This window comes from Gallus gallus, chromosome 2, assembly GCF_016699485.2.
Source record: "Gallus gallus isolate bGalGal1 chromosome 2, bGalGal1.mat.broiler.GRCg7b, whole genome shotgun sequence".
Classification (NCBI taxonomy): Eukaryota; Metazoa; Chordata; class Aves; order Galliformes; family Phasianidae; genus Gallus; species Gallus gallus.
The window spans coordinates 27880027-27904767 of NC_052533.1; the positions used below are offsets into that span (position 1 = coordinate 27880027).

At 36.0% G+C, this 24741-nt stretch overlaps 1 protein-coding gene across 6 annotated transcripts in view; it reads right to left on the reverse strand.

Moving 5' to 3' along the window:
* AGMO (alkylglycerol monooxygenase) overlaps positions 1 to 24741 on the reverse strand; it is a 181996-nt gene that overhangs the window by 137948 nt on the left and 19307 nt on the right. For all 6 annotated transcript variants that reach the window (XM_001235520.6, XM_015281873.3, XM_040695837.1 and 3 more), the window contains exon 3: positions 24497 to 24648. In XM_001235520.6, the coding sequence (XP_001235521.5) occupies positions 24497 to 24648 (152 nt within the window). The remainder of the gene's footprint in view (positions 1 to 24496; positions 24649 to 24741) is intronic.

Consider the following 24741-nt stretch of genomic DNA (forward strand, 5'->3'; position numbering starts at 1 on the left):
GAGTAAAAGAATAACTTCAGGTACGCCCCACAATTAGGGATTATGTCATCTCTAATACTGCTGCAACACAAAATAACTCATATTGTAAGCCCAGCATTACAGTAAAGAAGTCATGTGAATTTTGGACCTGAAAATCCTATTTATGGTGTCACCTGTAAATAGCTAGCAAACACCAAGGCCTTCGACTTCAGCACTGAAGGAGAAAGACAGGCTATGTATAGCCTATGTACATACACATCATGTTTGAACAGGTGTAAATATTAACCATAGAGAAGGTTTCTCAGTTTCATTCTGGACTGTGAGACTGGCAGCATCCCACTTCTTCAGCAGCTTCAAGAAGGTTCTGAACTATAAAGCATCCAGCTCAAGTGATAACAAGACAAAATGGTTTCCTGCAGGTCAGCCAATATTGCATTGTATGAAATTCTTTTCATCACAGTAAATATGTGGAAAGTTAAAGTAAATTCACTGCTTAAATGTGGCTACTCTAACTTTTTAATGTTTTCTATTCTAATCACCATACTAAGAGAGAAATTCGAGATTTTTCTAAGCTGGGATTTCAATAGCATTTAATTTTTATCTTTTAAAGAAGTATTATGGCTTTAAGATTTTAGGCAGAAGGCCTTGAGGAATCTAAAATTAAAACTGTTATTAGAAGCAGTTGAAAGCAGGCAGTGAACTGAAGCTGTGCCCTGCAATCTTGGCTATTGTTGTATTATTGCAAAGTCCCACAGGCAGCCCTCGCATGTACAGTACAGAGACTTCACATCCTGGCTCTTTTGATTCTTTTGTCTGCCCTCCAACCTGCGTGGCCAGGAACTTTCACTTGAGAAAGATTTATGAAGCCTCCGCTAACAGGGTCAGCCCTGTAATATCACCAGAGGGCTTCTTCTTAAAAATAATAACATCTATCCACAGCTCTGTAGGGCGGTCTTTCTTGGCATCTGCTCTCCGTTTGTCTTAACAACCGACTCACACAAGGCCCCAGCCATAGCACGGACAGTGAGCAGTTCTGCTAGGCACAGTAGCCCTGTCTGCTGCTATCTGCCAGACTGGTGTCAGCCCAGATAGTCCACACCTCAGAGAACAGCTTCGGCTTCCCAAAGGCTTGGCTCTTGTAGCTAACAGGGATCACACCCTCATATATTTGGAAAAGTTTGGAAATCCAAAAAAGTCTGTAAGAAGTCTGCAAGACAAAGTAATGCAAATATTCTAGATTCTCTGATTATACAGAATGACAGCAGAATACCTTTCTTTTTATGTCCCAGCTAGTAATATTATAACTTGGAGCAGTCACTTTGACTGATAGTCTGTTGTCATTTCAAATAATTAGGAGATTCTTCTCCTCCATGTTAAAAAGTTTCTTCCAATGCTCTTATGACCTCTACAGTGCAGGTGGTTTGGCTATTTATACTACACGCAATTTGGAAGGAAAAAAATTACTTCTGCATCCCCTTCCTCCAGTTATTAAATATTAAAAATAGGTCAGGAAAATTATTTTTACAGTCATTTTCTCCAAAGCAGTTCATGTTTAGAAGCTTGGACAAATCCTCAGATAATCTGTCCTACTCTGTATATTTCTTAATAACATAAAAAGTTGAACTTGGTCCCACACCTCCCCTCCTTCTCAAGAATATGCCCTTAAATTTACTTTATTTATTAAGATTACATAAAGTGTTTCTTTCACTGTAAGCATTCCTAACAAGCTTAGTCCCCTGTGCTGGGAGGAGAAAGAGACTTTTCATGGAGACTCAGCCAAGGGTTCCTGAGAGTTAATACTCCCACTCTTCTTCTTTGAGTGTCAAGGGATTTTTAACATCCGCAGAACAGACAGGAACTTGGTTTTATGCCTTAGGAAAAGAATGGATTTTTTTCACCACATAATAATCTGCTGTGCAATTACCAATAAAAAAGTAATATTCTCCGCTATAAACTGAACAATGTGCCAGAAGCATTTATTGGTAATGTACTGCAAAAGGCACAAGGAATTTAAATCAAATTCTAAAGTGAATATATAGAAATCAACAACATAAAGAAACCATGAGCACTATACAATGCAAATAATTTAAATGATAAATAGAAGTGTATAATATGACAGACGGGGCAGTAAGACATCATGGACTAAATTGTTCATTTTTATAAAATACTGATGACTAGTAGATTGCATTCACTGTATCAAATGCCATAAGGTCTAGATAGGTATAACATGTGCACATAAAAGCAACGTTAGCTTCAATAAGCTCAGTGTGGGAGCATTTCCCTTCACAAATCCAGCCGGAGGACAGGGCCTTTATTAAACTAAAGACTATACCTTCTAAAGTTAATAAGACAGACGTAATGAAGGCTTTGTCACTGCCACATTCATTTACTGTAGAAATGGAGTTAACCTGTCTCAGATTATGATTTGGCTTTTTTTTTTTTTTCCCCAATAAGAGAGCAGATCAATGAAACAAACTATTAGCATAAGAAACAATTTTAAAAGTAATTAGGTGAATGAATATTGCCCCCCAAGAGCTACTATTTTATTCAAAGAAAACATTAACAGCACTTAAACGTTTCATAATAAGTGTTCAGATTGAATTGAGTAAATGGAAATGTCTTTTCATCCAAGAATTGAATTGCTGTTGAGTCAGAACCTGGCAAAAGATAACGCTCATACTGTATAAAACCACATTTTAGTCTCTTTTGAGACATTTCATACATAGGTTTATATGTAAGTTTTAAATTTTGAAATACATTTCCCTTTACAAAGGCATTATCAACATTTATCTATCTACCATCAATTAAAACCATTCCCAAAAACACATCACGACTTTATACAAGACAAATTTTAAAAACTGCTCTACAAATTGCTCTAATGTATGTTCTTCTCCTAAACCATGTTTTAAACCAGGTGACTGAACAGTATGATTTCAGAAGGTGCACACTTTATCTTGCAAAAGGAAAGATTCTTGTCTAAAGCAGTATACGATAAAAGCCACCAAGCATGAATACCTTCTTAGGCAGGTGGTAATGATAGATCAGGAAAAATTCCCAAAGATAACTTGCAATTATTCTTCTAGGTACTACAAATCAACGTAGCAAAACTTAATACAAAGATATCATCTTTTATCACCATAGTCTTAAAGTTTGCAATGAGTTTTATGTTTCTACACCCATCAGAAATAAACCAGCCCGACTAAGTAGCAGTTAATTTCACAGGAGAACTTACTACAGAACACAGCTATTCTACAAGAGATAACATTCTTCAGCTCTCAGCAGAAAAAGTATTCCTTGTGTTTTTTGATTCAGACATAAGTAATAAAATATCCATTAAATACAAAAAAAATCTGAGAATGATACTCACATAAAAAAAAAAAACATCTATACATCTCAATTTAATGTTTTATTCTTATTTTGACTCAGGATCATAGCATGGGATCAACACAAGTTGAAAAATTATATGGATTATACTTTGGCTAAGTGAACCAATCTGTTTCCCTCACAGGCTACCATGCCTGGAATAATGTTGTCTAGTGGTTCAAAAGTCTATTACTGTTCAATATATGATCTGAATACCTGACTAATAGAAATCACTGGTTTTGGTTCTTGAAGTAGTGACAACTGAAAGTCTCCACGCATTGAGCATGGCATAAAAAGTCATAAAAAGTAAGAAAATACTGTCTGCTAAGATTCTTAGTCATACTTACTTATGGGTATTTTCACATGTACAACTCAATAGTTGTGCAGTTTAGTAGCACTTTAAAAAATTAATACACACAAAAAAACCCCACAACATTCTGAATTTTTCAATACAAGGAGAACTATCAGAAGTTGTTTGCCATTCAATAGTCATACGACAGTTTTAAAGACATATATATACATATATATACATATATATATAAAATAAATAAGTATAAAGATAGCTGCTCTGAAAGTAATGCTTCCTTTTTGTTTGTTTGTTTGTTTGTTTTTATGTCAGTCCATGACCTCACAGGCAGATATGGTGCTATGGCACAGTAGAGGTTGAACCTTTCCATCAATATTTGGTCACATTTTGTTGCCATGAGACAGATGGCAGCACAGGGATAGTCTGACAAAATGACATTCGACATGGAGTGCATATGAAGCAAAGGTGTGTCACTGACATCCTCAGTGCAGAAAAAATTGCACCCACTCAACTTCTGATGAATATTTATGGAGACCAAGAAGTGGATGTGAGCAGTGGATGGTGTGTTTCAGCAGTGGTGCCAGCAACATGAAAGACAAGCTAGGTTCCGGAGCCAAGCACAGCTGTCATACCATGAAATGGAGAGCATCTCAAACAGCTCAACTGCACTATTTATGACCAGGGAACTTCATATGAAGCTTCAACCAAATATCAGCTTCAATGCACTGAAAACAATGGTGGCAACGCTGGAATACTGCAAAGCTTGTGCCGGGTGAGCCCCACAGCTGTTCACACAAGAACAGAAAGAACACCATGTGCAAGTTAGTCAGGACCTATTGAAACAAAACAGCTCTCAAGGTGACAGATTCCTGAATCATATAAGCAACAGTGATAAGACACGGTGTCACCACTGCTAGGCAGAGTCAAAACAGCAATCCCTAGAATGGTGACATATGAATTCCCCACTGAAGAAAGAGTTCAGAATACAGCTCTCACTGGGTAAAGTGACGTGCGCTGTCTTTTTGGTATAGGAAAGGTGTGATCCTTCTGGATTTCCTGGAACCAGGACAAACCATCAAAAGAGAAGAAAACAACGTTTCTCTTGAAATGTGTTAACACCATACCCCATACCAGTCTGAAGACCGTAGAACACATTGTCAGTCTTGGCTGGACTGTCCTATCACACCCACAGACTTGGCACCTTCTGAATTCCATCTGTCTGGGTTGATGACAGATGGACTTCATGGGCAATATTTTCGTAGCAACAATACTGCCATAGCAGCTGTGAAACAGTGGGTCACCTCTGCTGGTGAAAATTTTTTAAGAGCACAGCATGCAGGCTCTTGTTAATTGCTGGTGAAAATACACAGCTAATGATGGTGACTATGCTGAAAAACAGTGTTTTGTAGCTGAGAATTTGCTCTATCAAATAGTATTACTATTCTTTTTGTAACTGTTGTAGTTTCCACAGAAATAATTAGGAGGCATTACTTCTGGAGCAACTGATTTATTTAGAAGTAGCAATTAAATATATTACTCTACCAGCTTCACCCTCATAGTTTTTGAAGTTTTTCATCTGTTTCAAGTAAACATTTTAAAACAGAAAATACTCTATATACTTATAATGTTGTGAAAATATAAAAATAGCCATCCATTAAATGTGCACAGATTCAAAAACATTTCTTCCTGCAAAGATGAGTTTTCCATACTTCCTCCACTACAGCTGGACATAAAGTACATTACAAGTCACAGCTCAGTAAGGGAAAGGCCCTCTCTTCTAAACCATTGGGGAAGTGCTAGAGCCTCAGCACGTCCCTAGCAACGTTTCCACTGACCTTTTCCACATGTATGGGAGGCTCTGACCCAAATGACCTCCTAATTTCTCAGGCAAGAGTAGCAACTATTCTTACCTTGCAACAGCTCACAGTCTCTTGAAGTAGAAGACAAATTGTAGAACCTTTTTAAGACATTCAGCCCTTATACAACAATGCCTGCTTGTCTGTCTACCACAAGTAAGCTACGTTCATACCTTCTCCTTAGATCACCTATTCTTAAGTTATTGCAATTCTGAATGATGGAAAACCTTCACCTTATCCTTAATAACTTTAATAGATTCACTATTAAAAAAAATTATTCTGCACATCATCTTTGGAACTACCAGTCCCAATAAATTATCCAAGACACTAAAATAATCATTCACTGCTTCTTTAATATAAAAAGTATATATTTTCTGCACCCTGTATGGATGCAAATCACATTCATGTACAGCCTTAGCACACTGTTGAAGTCAATTGAAAAATTAAAGTTTCTGATTCAGTTATTAAATAAAAACAATGCAAACTCTCTGCAAATAAAAACTTCTTCTAGTACTAAAAACTCATCTTTCAATAAATATGTGTTCTGAATTGCCAGCACTACTTCATTTAATTGGAAGCCTCAAATCATGAGAAAGCACTAGGTCTTTATCACACTTCCAGACTATAAATTACAATTTCAAGATGCAAACTGTATATATTTATGCTGTTCTGAAAAATTTGCTTAAATCACAACATTAGATGTTTTAAAATATTTTTGTCAAATTCCAAAACAAAATTAATAATAATAAAACCTGTTGAAGGTTTGGATTTCATAGCTTTTGCAATAGCAATACAATTATGCAAGGTAACAATATTTTATTCTAATAAATTAGTAAAAGTGCTTAAACATTTTATGTGAAAGCAGTTAAATGTTTTAAAAAAGACTGATGAATTGTTAAAAATACATATAATACATAATACAATGATACAAAAATATCATTATTGAGCAAAACACCATAATGACATGAAGTCTAAGTTTAATTTGAATCTAAAAATTTTACTCTTATTTCAACTTTTTTTACTTGTCCCAGTAGCAGTTCAGTGTAAAGTTAGTTCTCCTCTCCTATATATCACGTCTACCTGGAAACTCCCTGTGGTGACCGTTTTTCATATTTATTCTATATGGTAATGCACAGCTTTTGAAAAAGGCTCTCCTCATTCCTCTCTTCCCTTCAGCTTTTGAAATACCTTACCTTGTATAGGACCTTACAAAAGCATTTTGCTTTATTTTGATGATCATGCCCCTGTCAAAGGTTATAAGGTACTTGAGTTTCAACAATACAGTTATGAGCACCAATCTCAGGAAAGACTCATGCTCCTGAGAACTCCTCAGCCTCAATACAATTTATTTTATTTTAAAAAGTACTTCATCTGGAGTATAACTTCATGACTTTTCACCTGATATTCAGTAATTCCCCCTGTTCAATCATCAATAGTTCAGTAGCATTATACTTCATATACACATGAAATCAAATACGGTCAGGTCATCCGTAGTGCTATCAACACAATCTCCTTTAAAAACATAATGCTCAGATTACTATTGTTATGAAATTTTACTACGTATGTCACACACCACTAGGTTCATTTAGTACTAGCAGTCATGACTTGTTCTTCCGGAGGAATTCCTCTATAATTGAGCATTAGTTATTGTACCATCAAAATACAATGTTTCCGTAAATTTTAAACAGATAACAGCACTTTCTAGCAAGTGTTTTTTATAGATACAAGTTTATTACCTAGTTACAAGGGAAAAAAAAAATTGGCTAGAAACAGTTTTCCTTTTCTAGTTAAAAAATAAAAAAATGAGCTTAACAGAAAACATCCTGCCATAGCTCCCAAAGGAATATTCCCCAAGTACAAAATGAGGAAAGGCCATTTCTGACTGTAAATATTTTAAATCCTGATGTAATAATAAACAGCTATCCTACATATTTTTTTCTAATATAACCTTTGTTATATTTATATTACAAGCATTGATCTTTTATAAGTATTTTTATCTGTTTCTTTCATCTGTGAATGTTGGTTTCAGGTTCAACATTATTAACAATGGCAACAGTCCAGCATCCTGGCAGAAATATGCAGTGGGCACAGATTGCTCTAGTTCCAACCCTTGCTCATATTTCAGATGAGGAGTGGGCCTGTGCAGTTGAACTATTATTTTTCCACAAAGATGTCAAGAGACTGCAATGAATAGGCTCCTTTCATTATTCTCTGAAAGAAGAGGAAGACTGAAAGGTTCATGGTGAATTGTGTCCTCATGTAAACGTGAGGACAAAGTAAGACTCCATGCAAAAACATTTTCTTTACACCTTGGGAAGTCTTACGCTAAGAAAAACTGCAGAATTATGTTCATGATGTCTGAGATACTTTAGCGACTACAAAGGATTAACATTTTCTATCTCTTTGCTAATCTGCTCCCTTATATGGGAAGTAAAAAAGGCAGATATTTGCTTTCAGCTAGCTTTCCTGAAATCAAGATATGGAACTGTCAAACTTCAGCTCACAAGTGCGGAATGCTATTTGATCAGAAAGACTGGCAGTTAGTTATCTAATGTAAACAATATGGTTTACAGAGATCTTATTTCCATATAAACACATACCAAGAGCAGAATAAATCTCTCAAAAATCACTAAATAGGCATATGATTTTTGTGATTTTACCCTGTAGACTTAGTCAATACAGTAAAGCTACGTGTGGAATTAACAATTCTTTTTTCTGAATACAAACATGTTCCTGAAGTATCAGGTTAAAATACTTATATACACACTAAACTAATCTGTACCATATTGAGTGTTCTTTTACAAAATGCTGTTTAACACTGTATTGTAAAAGTAACTATTGACCTAGCAGTGTACAGAGAATTTATGGAATTATTCACTGTTGTGGATTAAAAAAAAAAAAAAAAAATTGAAAAAATTCCCAATCTCGAAATTGCTATTAACAGTACACTTTTTCAAAAATTCACATAGTATTCAGTAACTTAAATCTAAAATCCTTCAAAACATTGCAAAGAGAATTTTTAAAGTAAGTAAAAAATAAAATTTTCTATGGTTAAATTTATGGCTTGCCTGAAGAACAACAGCCTTACAGTTAAAGTTGCTAATGTATGGAAATCAAGAGTGTAAAGTAGGGCTGCACTGGGACTCATTCTGATCTTGTTAATATTTACCATTCAAAGCAGCTGCCAATAGAGCATTCACCTATGTCATACTTGTGTGCTGCAATACTTTGGTTTTAATTAGCATTCCAAACTTTTCTTCAGAGCAAATCACAGATATAGAGACTCAATATAATTTCCCCATCTTGGATTTAAATCAACAATACTTAGTAGCTACTGCTGGATTCTATTTCTTCAGGCACACCTTAATTCTGACTTTACCTCTACAGCATTACTTCTAAACTACACAGTAAACATTTTCAGCAATGATATAGATTATAGAAACAATTTCTACTGAAGTTAGTGAGAGGGTTGTAATCCTTCAAAAGTTTGACACAAGATTGCTACTGAACCAATATCTGCAACGTTGAACTTTCCTGTATCAGTGTCTGATGTAACAGAATAGAATAACTTCAGCAGTTGTTTTGGGGTGGGATTGGTTTGGGTTTTGTATGTTGTTGGGTTTTGTTTTTCTCTAAAATGAACTGACTTTATTCATCATTTGCAATTTTACTTGACTTAGAAAATACTGTGATCAAATTAGTCCAGAAAAACTAGAAAAGACTGGCTCAATATTTGGATGTGCACCTTTAAGTAAATTTAAGTAAACCTAGCTTGCAAGAAGGAAATTTAACAGCTGTTTGTGGAGGAAGCATCCTTATCACTTAGTCAGAGGAACCAACTGCTTAGCATAATTTTAAAGGCAGCTCCTCTGTCACAGGCATCATCATCCACTCGATGTGTAAAAACCATTTATAAATATTAGCAATCATCCGGCATTTTTCAAAAGAACAGGAAAGTTATTCCTGTTTCCTGACTGAGTTGTGCCTTGCATAATTATATTCTGACTACCTAAGTTCCCCTGCAATTTCAGTTAATTACAGTATTCTTCTTACTTCCTGTCCTAAAGTTATTTGTGTAGTAACCATATCCTACTAGAGTGGAAGATAAAATAAGCTTTGTGAATTATTGTGATTCATGTGTAAAATGCTGTGCTATCACCTCACACAAATGTCACAACATATCAGATATTGTTACCACCTAAAAAAACTGAGTGAAACTTTTCAGCAATTATATTAACAGTCAGCACACCTCTCAAGAGATGCTTGCATTACTTGACCAAAAGATATAAATTAACAAATATTAGTATGGTCATTTGTTTTACATAAGCAAATGAACAATGTCAAATATCTCTGAAGAGCTGCTCTTCTGAAGATCTTATATAAAAACATTTTTCTCCAGCACTTGCCATTGCCTTCTCATTCATAACTAGAGTAGGGGGCAGTTTTACCCAATTGTCCCAATAAAAGCCAGTTTTGCCAGTTCTATGCATTGCAAAATCCTTCTATTCATTTCATAAATGTAAGATTTTGAAGCATAACTTAGGAAGCTACTCAAATATTTTCAGCACATGAGAGGGTTGTCCAAACCATACTGCGATATTTCAACCAGCAGTATACACAAATACAGTATTTCTTAGTAACCGATACGAAAAGAAGATTTCACTTTCGACACACTCACTTTGTAATTAATGACAATTTCTGCAGGCTTATATGGGACAAGGCTTTATACCTTCAACTATATAACGCAGTAGCTATTATTCTATCTATCATAAATTTCCTCCTTCCATATTCACTTCAGACCACTCCTCCTCAACACATTCTAAACCCACTTATACTCCTCCACATGGCTCAAGCACTTACTGTTTTCTGTCACATTCCTTTGCTCCATTCATCCCTCCTCATGCTCTCCAGTGGTGCTTCCATATCCCACTTGCACATTCAGATCCATAGCCTTTTCCTACCTGAATTTCCTATTGCTTGCCCAAGTCCTGTCGCTTCTTGCGGTATGTAAAATTTTGGCACTTCGCCTTCTGTAGTCTAAATCCTCTCCATTATGATAAAAGTTATTTCAATCTTCTTAGACGCAAAAATTAAACCAAAGTAAATTAGTACTCCAGGCACAGAAATCAAAGCCAAAGAAAAAAATATTAGAATTATTTCAGAACCCATACTACAAATAGAGTCGTTGAGCCATGATAAATATTGCAAGAACAGGCAATGCACAGAATAGTCATCAGGACACACTTGGGAAACAATTAGTTTACTAGCAAAGCTGAATCAAGTGCTTTGTTTCTCTGTTCTCCCATCTCTCTACCAGGATGACTCTCTAGGCAAAAAAACTGTGACATGATGTTTTGTGTCTAGTGATACCTCCAGATTTTTATGTCTTTCAGTATCATCCCTTGTCCTGAGCACTTCAGGATACTTTAGTGCAGCATTAGGAGGATCGCAGAGAAATTGAAACAAGCTACTTCTGCTTTCTCGCAAAGACTAACCTCCAGGTCATGCTCTAGAGCTTATTTACTCTCACACATAATTGGGGAGAAATTCATCATCTGGTGAAGAAATGTGAGGTTGGATAACCTGTATCTTTGAGGCATGGATTTCTGGAAGATCTTAGTTTATTCCCTTCTAAGGAGACACTAGGCCTGTAATTTTATGGCAAATATGTTTCCTAATGTTTATATACAGAGAATGAGAGCACAAATTTACATAGAATGAACAAACAAAACCTTTAAAGGCTGTTTCCATTTAAAATTGCAAGCCATAACAATTAAATGAGTTTGCAGTGCTTAACCATGCTTAGCACTTCCTTTCCTGTCCAGGAGAATGATCACTGTTTAAAAACGTTATGGTTTTCATTAAAGAAAGAAAATTCACTCTCAACACACTTGTTTTTGGAGTTCCTAAAGGAGCAATGCCTCACCTCCTACACACTGCCTACCTGCCCAAGGCAGGGGGCTCTTTAGCACAAGCAGGGAGAGATGAAGCCAGTAACAAGATCAAAATGTTGGAGGAAGGGGCCTCCTCTGCCTCACTGCTTGTCCAGTGGCAAGACCCTTTTATCCCTTTCATCCCTCATCATCAGAGGAAAATCCTTTCCACATTAAGTACAATTATAGGCGCAAATTGGCTGCCAATTTCTGAAACTCTGTCCCTTTAAGTTTTAAGGGAGCTGGTTTCCTTTTCAATTTTAAATATATCTCACTCATATGGGAATAATACACAATCAAATCCAATATTTTTCCTACTGCCTAGCAGCTAAGTTATTTACTTGACTTTAACAAGACTTTTCTTTCCTCTTCCCAAGTTTGAGAGCAAGCACAAGATGAGATGAGCTGTGCTGCTGTACAAACAGGCAGCAGCTACTTCCAACAATTTATTTGAAAAGAAGCAGATCTGTATGTTAGGTGGGAAAGGGAGAGACTTAGCGTAGGCAGGGGAAAGAGGGGAAAAAGTCAAGGTTTAAATTTTTGTTGTCGTAAATAGGCAGCTTGAAACATGGGAATAGAAAATAGGAAACTTTCAGAGACTAGACACACCTATTTCCTACTGTTGGAAAATTAAGACAGTTCCTTAAGCTTCATCTCCCCTAAAAACAATGCACAAAGGGTGTTAAGTTAGCCACACAGGCATAATGGCCCTTCAGAAAATCCCACCCGTATGCTGTGCAAATTTGCATGTGCAATCTGCATCTGTTTTTAAGAAACTAGATTGAAGGCAAAACACAAAAGTTTTAATTTGAACCTTATTTTTTTTTCCCCAAGATTTTAGAGATAATTTAGCACATTTACTATTTACAACCTCCTTCTCAGAAGGCACAGACACAGGTAGAGTATTCATGCCTTCCAGAATGTAACCTTATACATCTGGCCAGCAAACATCTGGATATTTATCTTCACTCATCATTTCCTTCAGTAAGTCCAAAAACTGTCAGTTATTTCAGCTGAGATTCAACCCAGGGGAGTACAAAAAAAAAAAAAATTACATCCTTCTTTTGTCCAGGTTTTATAAACTGCTTTTTACCTTTTTCCCTTGGATATCAGCAAGTATAAAAATAAGCAGTCTGGATTCCTTTGACTGTTGCTTTTATTCTCTGAATATGTACTTCTGTAGCCACAGGGAGCATACATATGCAATTGTATTTATAACACAATCATATCTGCAATGCATGCAAAACCTTCTGCATCTTAAAACAGGCTTTAAGTGTTACGCATTTTACAAAGAATGAAGAGTACAAAATCCAGAGGAAACTGCTCGAGTCACATGTAGGAATTGATTTGTGAATAAACTATATAATATCAATGAATCTTTCATACTTGGAAGAGTTACAAAGCAGGAAATGTGAATATCAATTCCTTTAAAAAAGCTCTTCTACAAAAATCTTCATCTGCCTTTGCCATCCTGTCATTTTACAGAGATTTAACAAAACACACCTTTGCAAAACACATTTGAGGTTAAAAAAATAAACAACCAACAACCATCACTGTAAAATATTTAAATATTACTATCAAACATCTCTAGCAAAGCAGTATGTGATCAATCATTTCAGAATCTATCTTTCAACAATAAGTTCAGCTTTTCTTGCTTGAATTTTCTTACTTAAATTTCTTACTTACTTTTCTTAAATTTATTTCTGACTCAAGATTCCAAAATCACCATCCTGGTATCCATTCTGAAATTATTTTCAAAATGTTTTCAGCAAGAATTCAGACTACGCAATGATTTTTTGAACTGTTCTTTACCTGAGGTTGCTCTCACTTTCCATTTACGATTTCTTTGAACCAGCTTCTTGCTTCCCAATTTAACTCTGCTTAATGATACTCAAATGCTTTTAAAAGAACAGTTAACTTAAAACTTATAGCCATTTCTACAGAGTAAAGAGCAATAACTAATAGCATGGCTTCTTAAAATTCTACATTTAATATGAATTTGTTTAATGCACATTGTGGGCACATTGCAGACTGCCAAGTGCTCCATAGGAATGCCACAAAGTATTTCTGATTCAGATTTATTTCACCCATGTGGCCAAGGGAAGATGTTAATGATATAACTAGCATACGTACTTAACCATGCATTCTCCATAATACATTTAGATTCATTTTTCAACTTTAAATCAACAAACAAAGTATATAGTTACTGAATTGATGTTTACAATGAAAAAATAATTATTTCAGAATATGTGGACAAGAAAATTTGAGGGGAAGACATAAGAGATGGATTTGACAGATCTGACTGTTCTGACCTCAAATCACTCCTAGTCAACAAAAAAACCCTAACACTTATTTTTAAAAAAATACAGCAATAAAACACAGATAGCTATTTCCAGTCAAAACTGTCTTAACCTAGAAGACAGGTCTGTGCAAATAATCTTTTATTTTTAGTTCTGTAGCACACCATAGGTTATATAAGTGAAAAAAAAAACAAAGTTTTATTTTTATGATTATGAAGTATGTAGACTGTATTTTGGAAGTCAGTGTTAATAGTGATGAATTATTATAAGAAAACAATAGTATGTAAAATATATGATGCATATATAAAGCATCTTACAATACTGCTGTAAAATCATTAAAAAACACATTTCTGTCTCAATTTAATAAGTCTGTTTAGAGTTGATGAAAACCATAAACATGATGTCAGTAACTTTTGAAATGTTTCCCTACAAAAGTGTTTCATGTGCACTTCCCTTTTTATACGTAGCAAAAGTTTTGCCACTGCTGAACTTACAACTATAAAATGCAGAGGTGTGCTTAGAACAATAGTGATGCTTTTGATGCACATTTATTTAATAGAAACAAATTCTATAAAGTAACAAGGAAAAAAAATCTCATCCATATTTTACAAGCTCTTGTGCCCTGGTTGCTCTGTGTTACATTCAAGAATGAATACTCCCAGCCATTTATACTGATAATCTGTGTAATGATGGCTGCTTACATGTCCTCATCAGTGAGGCTGGGAACGATGATACTTCATCAGAAGTTTGTTAAATACACAACTGTTTTTAACAGAACTGAACCTCAGTATACTCCTGGACCCTGCAAAACCTTGCCTTTCCTCACACATACACACTAATACAAGGTGATTATTCATGATTTTTGTTGCCAGCAACAGGAAGAAATTTTCAGAGTACTTCAGCTTCCATTAAGCCATCAAAATAACTAAACCAGACACCAATATCCAGTGCTCCAGTCCAAGTTCCTTGCAGAATCCAACTATGAATATCGTAAAAGCTCAGTGATACTTATTCAGGATATCCGTCTTTCATACAGTTTTACATATGAGAACACTGTAGATACCCTTCTTGCAATGGGATGTTTATGTTCTTTTTAGAGTATGTTTTATTTTTAAGATTAAATAAATAATTTTTCTTTTTAAATATTTAACCCTGATTAATTCATCTAGATTTGACAATTAGTAATTCTTTAAATCTAATTGAGAAGCACTGTGAGTTACTTAAATATCTTCAGTTAGGAAAGAAAAAAACGGTAGTGATGCAAAAAAAAAGAGTATTTAAAGATAATTTTAGCTATTAAAAATAGAAAAAAAAGTAAAACTCTATTTAGTCATCTTTATTAAGTTACATCTTCCACCAGCACACTATCAATTTAGATAGCATGTGATGTGGATAGTGCAACTTCTATATTCAAAAAGCATTTTGGCAATTTTAATACTTTAATTGAGGCAATAAATATGCACTGAGGGAAACATACGTGCAAAGAACGTGTTCCAGATACAATAATATTTTGTCTGCTCCAAACACATTTTAAATGTTAACTGGCAATCTTTAAATAGATAATAAGGTATGGTAATGGCCTCATTAGAATTTTAGCAAGAAAAACTAGTACAGACATCACATCCAGCTTCTAGAAATCTAAGCAATATTCTGAAAGGATCACCTTGTCATTTGGGAGCTAGGGTAGAAGACACTTTCAGTCTGCTTAAGTAGCTATTTCAGAACTTTTATTAACTTAAAAAAAAAACCACCCTTTACAAAATTTTAAAGTAATCATGCATCTATTCTCCATAAGGAATTCACTTCAGTCAGTAAAAACTGAGAGTGTCAATTAGGAACTGGAATTATTTATTTATATCTAGGTCTGAAATTATCTCATAGATTGTGAGCATTTGGAAATATCTGTCAGTCACATCAGCTGATACCAAGTATAAACAAAAACTATAAATACAGGCAAAAAATGTGCATGTATGGATGGATACACACTGGAAAGCTATTTAAATTACAGAAAGCTTTGCTAGAAGAACACGTGTCCTTGAAAGAAATGTAAATATTGATGTATCTGATATCATCTGGTCCTAAACAATGGGTGCTTTTTAGTAACGTCCCAGTGAGGAGCAGAATTGCGCACCCAAGCCCTAGGAGTTGTTCCATGCCCCAAGAAAGCAGGGTTTGCATCTTTGCCTTGCACCGCCAGCCATGTGTTGCCTTACCTTTTCCCACATGTATTCTATGAAGAGCAACACGTGGCTTCTCCAAAGTTCAGTTCTGCAGTCTGAGAAGTATTTTCAAAGAAATATCAAAACAGCCATTTTTGATTGCAAAGTACTTCATAGCACCTCTTAGTTCAAGTGCAGCATCACATCTAAGAGGTAGTATTCTGCATGTTTCTTTCTCCATTTTAAAACTATACAGACTGACAAACAGCAATAATGACCAGGCAATTTTTACTAGCACAGCAGGGGAAACACGACTCTTTTTTTAACAGAAAAAGCACAAGCATCAAAATGGGCCATCTGTTTTAGCAATGCCTTTTATTTCGCTGGGACTCTACTTCTACTTTAAGTGACAAAAAATAGTTACCAACGCTGCCGTTTGATGAATTTTATGACTTTTGATTTTACTCTAAACCTAATTCCTTACAATTCCATTTTCATATAAGAAATTAAAAACTGTTGTTACATTTGGTACCTCTTACTGCTGATCTGCTGATTTCAGCAGATTGGTAAAACATAGAAGGGTCATAAAAAACAAACCACCTCCCTTATAGACCATTCCTTTAAGCCTATGACAAAGTTCTTTAGTAAGTATGCAAATATGTTTATCAGAAACAGCTACCATCTCCAAAATCATTGAAACAGGTTTAGGACCAAAAAAAAAAAAGTCTGGATCAAGTGATTCATATGCAACTTATTTAGGAAATACATATTAATTTCTCACCAAATTAATAAGAAGCCTTTTGCTGAATTAAGTAACATGGCTTAAAATTAGATCAAGAAAACAAGAATATATATTTCTCTTGTGGGTTTTCATTTACAGTAAGTATATATTTCTAACTTTAAATACATATTTAAACTTAAAGACAAGAAAAAAAGAAAATAAGACAGATGTAGTTGAATTTTTCGTTGAACTTGCAAACAAAGTTACTCTCAACTTGTGAATTTGCTTGCTGGAAGACAGCTGTATAGCATCTGAGAAGTCAAATAGTATATCTAGTAGAACTATTCCACATATTTCTCAGGTAAAACGCCCTAAGAATAAAATCTACACGCTACTGCAGTACTAGATTCTCTTTCCCCACATTCACCAGATGCAAAAAGGCTCAATTCAAAACTTAAATAATCACATTTATATTTCTTCAGATATTATAAAACAAAGTGTTATGCACCATTTCATTGGTTTTCAGCAACACACTGGGAAAACTATGTCAAATGAAATGTTTCTTCACAGTGTTAGATATTTTCACATTCATGTCTCCAGTCTGAGACTACAAATGAATTTTTTCCCCTTTCAAAACGCACACACACAGACTAGAGGGCAGCAGTAGCCAAGGTTATGAATGTTTGAAGTCAGCTGCCCTTCTGAATGGTCATCCCACATTACATTACAGAAACTTTCTTCTCCCATTTCACTCCAGAAGATATTTGTTTGTGCTCAGTGACATTTCTATCAGGTTAATTCAATAGTCAGACACATCACTATGATCACAACAGCCACGTATGCAACCTATCAGTTTCTTCATTTTAGCCACTCATTTCATGCACACACTGGGTGAATTTCATTGGGGAATCTCAGAAAACAGTCAATTCATAGATGATTTGGAATTCATAATAAGCTTCAGAAACTTTAGGTTCTATTACCTTAAAGAAAAAAAAAATGGATGAAAAAGAACAAAGACTTTCCCCACGGACAGAAATATATAAGGATATTTACTTTGCATTTTCTAATGTTTCAGTGTAAAAAGCATGTTACTAACTTGCTCTTTGACAAGATGATCTAGAACTTTTCCTCTAGTCTGTGCACTCACAGACAACCTCAGGCTTGCATATGGAAAAAAAGATGAGACTGCACACCCCAGACACCCACAGGTATCTCTTGTTAATGCGTGTCTCTACAGAGAGCCTTGACAAGGACAATGCATTATGTAAATCCTCAAAGCAGGATTTCAGAAATGCTTAAGAGGAGCATTAACTTTGTGCTGGCCCCTTTCCCAGCCATAAGAAAAGACAATAACAAAGAAAATGGAGGAATTTGGTTTCTTTTTCATTTTGTACTGGGGAACTTGCCAGATCTCTTGACGGGGAGCTTGAGAAAAGACAAACAATGCTGAGAGAAGATGGAAGGAAATGCTATCTGAATTTTTGCTATAAAAATTGTGTCAAAAAAAGTCAAATATAGATTTCATTATTTTCAAGGTTAAGAGATACATGGTTCCTGACATCATTAAAAAAAAATTTTGTTCTTGTACCAAGGCTTAATTCACAACAACCATAGGGATCTATGGAAAAAAAATTATAATATATTTGAAGAAAACATGCAAGAATCATGGCAAGTCTTTAGTAACTTCTCTCCTGATATCCTTTCATCATCCAACAGTGAACAGTTTATGCCTTCTTGGACTAGACGCTGAACCCAGATCACCATGTGATCATCCAGATCATCATTCCTCACCTATAGCAACAAGCCATGTACTAATTTCTCCTCTAGAGCACAGCTTATAATAGTTCTAAAAAGCCAAAAGTCAGCAGTCAATCCCTTTTTCTAAGCAGTCTAACCTGTCAGGGAATTTGTTATTACCATCAATCTTTGTAACCTCTGGCATATAACATACTTAGAAAATCCATTCACTTGTAATCATCTTCTGGAGATTCAGAAGTGAGCATTAAGCAAAAGAAAAAAAGAATCCATGTTTTCTCTCATTCTCATCTTCTAAACTTGTCAGATTACACGATTTTTCAAGAAAGTCACTTAGCTCACAATTTTCAAAGTAGAACAGAAAGTGGTTTGTGATATCTGCATGTGCCACAACACATTTAACAGCCAAAATACGTCCACCTCAGATCAGGACATTATTCTTGCCAATATACAAGGAATCAGTCTTTCACACAACAGGAACTTGTTACGAACAATAGCAACCTAAGAACAATACAAGCAAGCTCCTATAATTTTACAGGACTCTGGTCCACTCCACGTCAGGAAGCCTGATTGCAGCTGATGGATTTTGAGAATTACCTTTTTTCAAACAAAACATACACTTGACTGTCAGCAGAAGTGCTATCATTTTAGTTTGGTGGGACTGATGTGGGTCTTCTACAAATTTTACTGCCCACTCTGAAAATTATATAAAAGGAGCACCTCTTATTTCTGAGAAGAAATGTAAAATATATGGTTGTAAAAATAAGCATATAGAAATAACGAATGATGTAGTTTATTTACAGTGGAATTGGAAGGCAGGGAATGAATCATAATCACATGAACTCTCTATTTATTTTTAATTCATGTTATGCTGTCTGCAGGTATTAGAATAGAATCAATCAGAAGACAGAACAGAAAATACGGCAACCAGCTATGGCTTTTGCTAATTTTGTGAGGCAAGCAGATTCAACATTTTTATATCTTGCTCTCCCAAGCCTGTTTAAATAATAAGAAAAAATAACAACTGCCAAAATGATAAAAAAAATGTATTCTCTAAAATTCACGGGAACAGTTTTCTCTTAATCACTGGGTATCAATTCCCTTGCAATCAATACAAGCTGTGACAAGAAAAAGAGTAGAGCTTCATTCAATCACTTAACAGTTTCCAAAGTTTTCTGTCTTTCATTGGGGCTGAATTAAACATGCTGGATAATCAACATAGCACTGAACTACCAGTCAGATAAACAGTGTCATTTTCCCAAATGCAAGGACCAGCTTAAAAACAAAACAAACAAACAAAAAAATACCCACCGCCCAACCATTCCCTTTGCATCCCAAATGGAGCCTCTGGCACGTAAGAGAATATTCTCATTTACTGCTTTTCCAAGGGAAATGAAGTCTTTTCTGAAAAGAAAACCTTGTGTTTCTGACCATGTTCCCAATAACAAAAGTCAGACATCATTTTATTGGAAATTCATTACAGTAAAACTAAAATCCCTTAAATCCAAAATTATTTCAATATACTATCAATTCTTAATATAAAATCTACTTAACAAGTCCATTCTGATATACTGACATCAGACAAACACATTATGAAATGCAGATGAAAGGAGCACTTCAAAGGTAGGAATGAGTCAGATAAATAAAGATAGCATGATCATATGATTCCAATACACTCTCCAAAAATGAGTGGTGAATGTAAATGCTGCAAAAAAATTTAGGCTCTACTGTCTCCTTCTTTAACAATCTTGGAAGTCCAAATTCATCTTCTCATTACACAATGAACGTGGCATTGCGCTAACGTCCAACATGCCAACATATTAGCATTAACTGCATACATGTATAATTAACAGAAAGATTAGGACTGGTTTTTACTCTTGCCTATTCCTATATATTTAACAGCATAAATCATGAGACACTGCCTGTCCCCATTTATCCATATATAGGTCACTCTGGTTCCTTATGTAAGGATGCGTTATCCACCTGTGCACTACTGACTCAAAAAACCCGTTTCTGCTCTCCCTAATGTCTTCAAGTACTGCACAGATTCTGTGCCAGTGAATATGGCTTACACTGACTCAGTCCTTGATTAGTGGGCAATTCCTGCACCATTGCTAAATTGATCCCATGATGACTGAAAGAGTTGGATTTCCTAAGAGAGAAAGCTAGGAGAGTCTGTATCAAGAAATAGGATTATTTCAGTGATTTCATGTACGTAGTTACCACACAGCACATTTTTCAGAATTCATTGGTTGATGTAGGAAAGAGCAGCTAGGAATTGCTGAATTGTTCTATGAAATTGTAACTGAAGATGTTTACTGGGACAAGAGGAGAAGCTACGTTACAGGTAAATAAAGCTAAGAGAGACCATAAGGCTAAGAAAATTTCAGAAAGTTAAAACTCCTAACTTTTGGAAATCTTAGAAATCTTCCTTGGCACCTTCAGCTGAGACATTCTGCCACAGATTTGAGGCATGGACTTCTGGGGGCAAAGCCAGAACGACTTCCTGGGGTTTCTTCTTCGCCTTCTGACTCCTCAGAAGTTGTTTCAGCCAAACAGTTCATCCTGTGGAATGGCAGAATCTGAAGAGTTCAGAGACTGTTGCTCCAAAACATGCCTGATTTATTTCTTATCCACCATAAATAAACTGAGAATTATTAAGAGACACTCCATTAACTCAAATCTTTACATAGCAGCTGGAGAATCCAGATAGAATATACTTATCAGTTGATGCCTATTTTATGTGCTCCACACGTAACTCAAAGCATGGGCTGATATTGGCTCAGGCTGCTGCTGACAGGGACCCTGTCACGTATCCCTTCAGCAGCTGACACGGCTGCCTTGGGCCTGGCAGAACAATGCAGCCGCCAAGGTTGGCCCAGCTGAAGGAAACTTGCTTCTCCCAGGTTGTCTGAGGGGAGGGACACTGAAGCAATGGAAATTCCCCAGCAGTAAAGGAGAACAAAAGAAAAGGTGTTGGAAGCTGCTGTTAAAAAGAGACAGGCTCTCTGAACCTGCTGGCTGCCAAACCAGGACAGCTTCTCCAAGGCCTGAAAGCAGGGAGGAGAGACCCCAAACTGTCCTCAAAACCCATCACTCATCACCAGCACGTCTCTGAGTGACAGCTCCTTGTTTTTGCACAGACCTGGAAAACTCTAGATTTCCTCCCCTGATTAAAAGGTGTGGCTGCTGAAGAAATTAGTTTACAGTCTCTAAATTCCTTACTGCCACTGTCAAATGTCTGCAACAGGCGTATCAGCGAGGCCAGATCTCAGGGAGGAGCATGCTCCACCACAGCCAGAGCTCTGCACTGCCTTGGGACTGGCGAATCCCATTTTCTAGCAGGAATAACTCTGCAAAGGATTCTGCACCTGGAGAGGAAGCTTAAGGAGTAATCCATACATGCTAGATTAAAATATCTGCTAAAAATCCCCTAACCCACGCATATCCTTCCCCCTAGAAAAAAAAAATCTCTTATTTTACAGCTTATTTTCTTTAGAAGTATGGCCATACTCATTGTTTCTGCAGAAACCAAGAGAGAAGTTACAGTGATTTATAAGTTCATTAAAACACCAAGAGAAAAAACAGTGGCTAACTAAATTCACCCACTGATTGCCATGACTCTTGGATCAGGCCCAAAAGAATGCTGGAATAAGTGGCTAAACATTTTATTTTCTAACTTTTCAGTAGCTACTGCAAACAATGGAAAATACAAGCACATACTTAGAATAACTTTATCCTTTAAAAAAATGAGGTCACACCTAAAAATACTTCCTCTTGTTGCTGTATAACTTCAGTTTATTATAATAGTTATTACACACATATAGAGAAGAGGAAAAAATAGTTTCCCAAATACTGGGTAAAAGCTTGATATTCCAGATTAGAGTTTCTGCTCCAGAGGAAACTTTGAAGTCTGAAAGGATTCAGCCTTTTTATTCAATTAGCAGAATGAATAATCCAATTATTGGAAGGAGAATGTGAAGATAAGGTAGTAAGTAGCCATGAGTGTCTTATCAAATAATCGCTTGGAGACAGGAAAAGCTATATGACGATGACAACAATCCATCTGAATTTTAGTTCTTCATTTTGAAACAATTAGTACCATTATTTACATCCCCAGACAAAGTCCACACAGCTTGAATTTCCTGGGATATATACATGTGCTATTAATTTGTAACTTTGCTCTAGAATCCAAGCCTGAATCATCAGGCCCTGTCACTTTCTAGCACAAGGGTGTGTTTGTCCACTTATACCAGAGACTGATCCAGGATCTCCACATCTCCAAGTACAGAGATATTTTTCAGGAATCCACATCTTAAAAGTATATCCTACATTCAAATTCTCCTTTCCAACTTCTGAATCAATCTACTTTTGCAGCTGTGTTGCCCTGTTCCAGATATTATCACTGCTCAACCAGAGGAAGAGTGCTGTTCATGCTAAAATCCTCATTTAGAGTGATTTTCTATAATGCTGTATCAGTTCCCTGCTGAGAGCACAGGCTTAACAGGAACATTTCTGCAGCCTCCAGAAGCCTAACTTAACTTTTAAAGAATAGCTCAATGCTGACCTTCTTGAGACATGAACAATGTTTTCTTACATGTTTTCTACAGCTTCATTACATACTGAGAGAATTGTCTTGGATTTTAATTCTAAAACCACTAGCACGATTCATTTCTAAGTATGTAGTCCCAACATTTCTCTCAAAATATAGGCAAGCAGATGAAAGTGAATTCACAGTTGCTGTAGGAACAGAAAAACATGCAACTGCTTTAGAAAGCATAGAGCTGATCCTGCTCCCTTCTCTGGTGTTGGGCATTCTACCGCTGATTCTGGTGAAAATGGAGCCAGGCTAGCAATTTTCTAATGCTTTCAGGCAATTATTTTTCAGTTAAAAGCACAGGAATATCCTCCCACCCTGGTCCAGTTCTCAGCCGGGGCCGCAGCCCTGCCAGCACTGTTAATGTCATTGTTTGCGAAGTGTATTCCCAGTCTCACGCACACCCACGCAGGGCTCCAGCTCCCAGCCACGATGTCCCCCCAGCACATTGTTCCAGCTCCCCACGCTTCCTCACCTCCTGCCCTGTCCCCCTGTGAGCCATGGCCCCCCACACCATTGTTGTCCCCCTGCACCCACCCTGCATTGTTCTCTCCACCCAGGAGGGACCTCTCCTACCTCCCACTCCCCACAGAAGATCATGCTTTCTCACCCACTTCCACATTCTCCACACACCTATTCACATCAAAACATTTTTGCTTTTTGGAAACATGTTACATAAACTTTCATTACTACATTTCACAGCTTTTGCGAGTTGTGGGCACTCTGCCTTGAGAGGCCCAGTCCAAAATATGAAACAATAAGGAGACTTTTACTTCTTTTACTTTTCTTTTACTACAGCCTTTAGATCAGGCCTAAAATTAGTACTGATACAAAAGTGTTACTGCACTTGCAGATAGAACACAAAAGGCTAGAGAAAACATATGTTGGCACCATAAACGGGAAATACGTAACGTATACAAACAGGAATTGACATTATAATACCTTTGCAGTATATGAGAACAGAAGTAACAGGCACAATTTACACAGCCTCACTGTTACAATAAATACAGGTTGAATTCTTTTCAAATTCATGTATAAGGCCAAATAAAGTTAAAAATGTACTTCTCAAAAAGAGAATAATAATCACATTTAAGTCAAGCATTAATTATAGACAAGATTCTGAAATATCTTATAAACATATGTGGGTATGTATATACATGTATAGAATGCATGTCTATCTAAACACAAAGTACAAAAATACTTTCATACATTTATCAGTTATGTAATTATTGATTTTTTTTCTATTAAATAAAAACAGATGAAGCTATCCAGGCAGCCTATCACTGTCTTGGCCACATTGTTTTCTATTACATTTAGTTTTGTATGAAGCTGTATTTCATACAGGATACTATAATAAACAAATTTTATGCACTTCTCATTCTTTTCCTGTAAGATGCTACTTCTGCTGTGAAAGCAGCTAGGCACGCCCAAAGTAGATTAAGCATAGAAGCAAAAATAAATACCTCATTCTATTCAGAAATATTTAACACAGTTGGTATTTTAACACACAAAAAGCTCACACTTACCATGACTGACGCGGTGAAACCAGTAGTATGCAAAGTCCACTCCCAGAAATGTTAAATACCATGTCCAGTGTGAGTCCCAGGGCAGTTCGAAGAGTTTGTAGTTATTCCATACATAGACGTAACTAACTAGGTCAACACTTCTAAATAAAACACTAAAATGGAAAACCAAATAGTTTTATCAGTCTATTTACCTTTTTGTAACATACATAAACAGTGTCCAAGTCTCACAATCTTTGTCAAGTAAT